Source organism: Dipodomys merriami, unplaced genomic scaffold (assembly GCF_024711535.1).
Source record: "Dipodomys merriami isolate MVZ:Mamm:240054 unplaced genomic scaffold, mDipMer1.0.p SCAF_15, whole genome shotgun sequence".
Taxonomy (NCBI): domain Eukaryota; kingdom Metazoa; phylum Chordata; class Mammalia; order Rodentia; family Heteromyidae; genus Dipodomys; species Dipodomys merriami.
This window is the reverse complement of record NW_027202826.1, coordinates 7,376,555-7,381,066: the sequence shown is the minus strand read 5'-3', so window position 1 is coordinate 7,381,066 and position 4,512 is coordinate 7,376,555. Positions and strand designations below refer to the sequence as shown.

The 4,512-nt window shown below is 55.3% G+C and overlaps 1 protein-coding gene across 1 annotated transcript; it reads right to left on the bottom strand.

The window, feature by feature from the left end:
* Nucleotides 1–2,502: 2,502 nt before the first annotated feature.
* On the bottom strand, nucleotides 2,503–4,272 carry Pou4f2 (POU class 4 homeobox 2). Its single transcript, XM_070022001.1, has 2 exons — nucleotides 3,952–4,272; nucleotides 2,503–3,456 (listed from the first exon to the last, which is right to left on the bottom strand). Exons 1-2 carry the CDS (start codon nucleotides 4,270–4,272, stop codon nucleotides 2,503–2,505), a joined length of 1,275 nt encoding a protein of 424 aa, XP_069878102.1.
* Nucleotides 4,273–4,512: the final 240 nt, after the last annotated feature.

Below are 4,512 nucleotides of genomic sequence, written 5' to 3'. Positions count from 1 at the left end.
ACTGAGTCCCAGATATGACCAAAAAATGGCTGCTTCCGTGTCCCACCCTGTCTATTGCAGTGATGAGAGGTTCTTTATAAAGAGATGGGGACTGAGAGACAGAAAGAAATAGAGGAAGGGAGAGAGTTGAGTTCACAGGCCAGTAGCCCAGGTGTTCTCTGCTATGTCCTGAGCAACAGCTCTCCAGGTGTGGTGAGTGCATAGTAAGCTCCAGTGGATGAACCTGGCCCCAGCTACCCAGGCTTTGGCCCTGGCCACACCCAATCTTCCCACTGCTGTGAGGAAAACAAAACAAAACAACAGTGAACTGAGTTCCTTTCTTCTCTTTACCCATTGGGGATGGGAAGCAGTGGATGAAATTGCTTCTATCCAATATTTGCTTATACAATTATCTTTGCAGAATCATTTCAGGACTGAAGAAAGGAGGCATTTGGAGCCAACTATCACAATTTCCTCTGAGCAGAAAGGCAAAGCACTCTGTGAGGTGAGCTCTAGCTTCTACAATGCTGTTATAAATCCTGCTCTTTTCCACTTTCCCAGAGAAACACCCTCCTCTGAGTCCAGGCCATACTTTCATAACAGCCAGTTCCTATAAACCATCAAAAAACATGCTTCTACCTTTACAAAAGAATCCCCACCAAAATATTTCCCACATAAATGATTAAAGCAGCATCACATTTTAAAAAGCCATTTAATATTAATAGCATATTTTAATGAAAAAAGCAGCATACTTTGCCAGTAAAACATTAAAATCATCTCTTCAATGAAAGACAATCAAACAGCACCCAAAATAACTTAATACATTACCATAATAAATAAACCATCTATTAACAAAAACAAGAAACCAGGTCATATACAGAACTCAAGACTCAGGGAGCCTCCAATGGTACAGCAATACAGCAAAATTTGTAAGAATATATCTATATGTGCATCATTTGGAATGAAATATTTACAACAGATAAGGTACCAGTCTCCATGTACCTGTTTTTTTTGTTCAAAAAGAATTTTACCAAACAATATGAATGTAGAAGCAGTGCACTGTCTTAGAGTTCAAATTCGTTTTTCTACAAACCAACCTCCAAAAGGAAAAAAAAACTGAAAGAATTTCTATAAATGTCCAAAGGTAGTCAACAAAGCAATTGAAAACTGGAAGATTGAAATACCTTGGTGAATCTTAGATCTGGAGGGCCAAGCACCAAGTGGAAAATGCACCTAAAGTGAGAGAATGATGCAACAGCCATGCTTTCAATTGCTTTCTCGCTTCTGTTACTGATGAGTGTGTGTGTGTGTGTGTGTGTGTAAGTGTGTAAGGGCCAGTGAAGGAGCACTGTGAGTTGGGGACAATCTGGGAATCCCCATTAAATATGTAAGGAAGTAAGCAATACTCAGGACAGTGAATCAGGTCTACACGATTAGGACATCCATTACGGAGCGTCAACTCACAAATCAGAACACTACCAGCAAAAACAAAGGAAAACAATCTTCATCCCAAAGTGAGAATATACAAATAGGCCAAAAGCAATGCAGCCTAACAGGAAAGCTGTAAAAATTCGGTAAACTCATCAAATAAAAAAAAATTTTTCAACACCACTAGCTATATTTTTCTCCCGGGTTTTTTTTTTAAAGACTAAAGACATTTAATTAATTAGAATGTGCACAAAATTAAGTTGCTAGAGAGATAAATTAATAATTTACAGAGGGTTGTTTGGCAATAATCTAATAATAGCTTTCAAGATCAGTGAACACAGCAGGCGACGCCTTTCTTAAGCATGAACACTTCAGAGAAGGAAGAAGGGGAGTTAGGAACCACAATAAAAATATATATATAATATACAGTGTAAATGCAGAAAATCTGCCATCTTTTTTTTCTTAAATTCAAAATACTTTAGAGATGTCTCTATCACATTAAGCATCAACTCTACTTTAGAGTTTCAGTCCTGAATCAATTTTCTATTTCTGAAAAATAGCTGCGAAGTGTACTTTGAAACTCGTACAAGGGCGACGGCCGTAAGAATAAAAATGAATCTTACTTGCTGGCGCTGGCCGGCGTGGGGAGCCGGGCGTCGGTGTCCTGGGCGGCAGCCGCTCCCGCCTCCGCTGCGGGCCGAGTGCAGTGCGGGGAGGCGACCTTGCTCCAATTTGACAGACCCCTCTCCCCCCTCTCTCTATCTCTCTACTGACTCCGTGGCTCGCTCGCTCGCTTGTCTGCTCCCTCTCCAACCCTCGCTTTTTTCAGGATTCACATTGACTGGACTTCTTTCTGGTCGCCCAAAGTGGAAAGGAAGGAAGGGGAGGAGGATGGAGAGAGAGATGGAGAAAGCAAGAGAGATGGAGAGAGATGGAGGGATGGAGAGAGATGGAGAGATGGAGAGAGGGGGAAAGGGGTGGAGAGTGGGATGGAGGGAGGTGGAGAGCGGGACGGAGAGCGAGGCGGGCGGGCGGGCGGGAGGAGGGAAGGCGGCCGGGCAGCGGTCCCCGGTCCCCGGAGAGGCCCAGGGTCCCCTAGATGCCGGCGGAGTACTTCATCCGTTTCTGCTTCTGCCTCTGGTTGCAGAACCAGACGCGCACCACGTTCTTCTTCAGGTCCAGCTTCTCGGCGATGGCGGCGATCTTCTCGGACGAGGGCCGCGGCTGGATGGCGAAGTAGGCCTCGAGCGAGCGCTTCTCGGGCGCGGCGATGGACGTGCGCTTGCGCTTCTTCTCGGCGCCGTTGAAGAGCTCGGGCTTGGTGAGCTTCTCGCGGTGGGACTTCTCGGCCTCCTCCAGCCACGCCTGCAGGATGGGCTTGAGCGCGATCATGTTGTTGTGCGACAGCGTGAGCGACTCGAACCTGCAGATGGTGCTCTGGCTGAGCGAGCCGACGCCCGGGATCTTGAGGTTGGCCAGCGCCGAGCCCACGTCGGCCTGGGTGACCCCCAGCTTGATGCGCCGCTGCTTGAAGCGCTCGGCGAACGCCTCCAGGTCCCGCGGGTCGGCGTCCACGTCGCTCATGCAGCCCATGTGCGCGGGCAGCCCGTGCGCGTGCGCCATGCTCAGCGCCGCCTGGTGCATGGGGTTCATGGGCGCCATGTGCGGGGCGTGCGCCGCGGGCGTGGACACCACCGCGCCGTCGGGGCCCGCCATGGCGCCCAGGGCCAGCCCGGGACTCAGGTGCTCCAGCAGCTCGCCCTCGAGCGCCTGGTGCGGCTGGTGGTGGTGGTGGTGGTGGTGGTGATGGTGATGGTGGGTGCCGGCGGCCAGCGCGGACGGATGCGAGATGGGCACGGAGGAGGAGGACGCCGCCGACGTGCAGGGGATGGTGTTCATGGTGTGGTACGTGGCGTCGGGTTTGAAGGGGCTGTGGTGGGGCGGGTGGTGATGGTGGTGGTGGCTCTTGCTCTGGGAGACGATGTCCACGGCGGCCAGAGCCTCGGCCCGGGCCAGCAGACTCTCATCCAGCCCGCCGAAGATATTGCTCTGCAATTGCAAGTAGAAGGCACACATGACGCCCAGCAGGGAATTGTGCGCGCTCAACCCGCCCTCCCCCCCCCTCGAGGCCCGGCCCGGCGCTCGCCGCGTCACCGCGCGCGCCGCGCTCCCAGCGCCTTCCACGAATTCAGCCTCATCCTCCTCATCACCGTCCTCATCACCATCCGGCCGACACGCGGGCGGACGGACGGATGGACGCGAGCCAGGAGGAAAGCCACCCCGACAAGCAGGCGCGCGCGCGAGCGAGGGAAGAGGAGGGAAAAGTGGCGCGCGCGGATCGCAGCACAGTGCCACCGGCGGACGCTGCCAGGTCATCAAAATTAATAGGACGCAGGCAAGACCGCTGCATACTTAAGAGAAGGGGGGGGTGCATGGGTTCGGAGGTGTGGGGTGATTTGCTGTGCAGACATGAAAAAAACATCAAGCGGGTGGAGGGGGCTGTCAGCATGCGCCCGTGAGCGGTGATTAGGCGGAGATACACACCGGTGGGGTTGGCAGACAAGCTCTCCGCATGGCCTCCGCGCCGCCGCCGCCGCCTCCGCCGCCTCCGCCGCCGCCGCCTCCACCGCCGCCGCCTCCACCGCCGCCGCCGCCGCCGCCGCCTCCGCTGCCGCCGCTGCTGCTCCGGCCGCCGCCGCCGCCGCCCGCGTTGCCCGAGCCGCCCGGGGAGCTGGCGGCGGGCGCGGCGGGCGCCGCGGAGCCCGGCGACGCGCTGTGCAGGGCCGAGTACTTGGGCTCCACGTGCAGGCTGCCGCCGTGCGGCAGGCTGAACGCCTGCTTGCTGTTCAGGGACATCATCATCATCTTCCCGCCCGCCCGCCGGGCCGCTCCCACGGCGACGACTCTCCGGAAAAGTGCTCGGCGAGGGCGCACCGGGAAGGGGCGAAGTTGTGCGCGCCCGCCGCCGCCGGCCCCGGCTGCGCCGCTCCGCTCGCCGCGGCCAGGTTCCGGGGTGACGCGCTGGCTGCAGACCTCAGCGCCCCACAGTGCCCCCCGCTCCGCGAGGCCGCGGAGTTATAGTCCCCGCTCCCCGCGCCGGCCCCG

What these genes read in the sequence shown, in the direction of transcription:
- Pou4f2 (XM_070022001.1), bottom strand. Translation starts at nt 4,272, where the DNA reads ATGATGATGATGTCCCTGAACAGCAAGCAGGCGTTCAGCCTGCCGCAC. An exon ending in CTTGTCTGCCAACCCCACCG is followed by an intron (nt 3,457 to 3,951) that starts GTGTGTATCTCC and finishes TTGCAATTGCAG; the next exon opens with AGCAATATCTTCGGCGGGCT.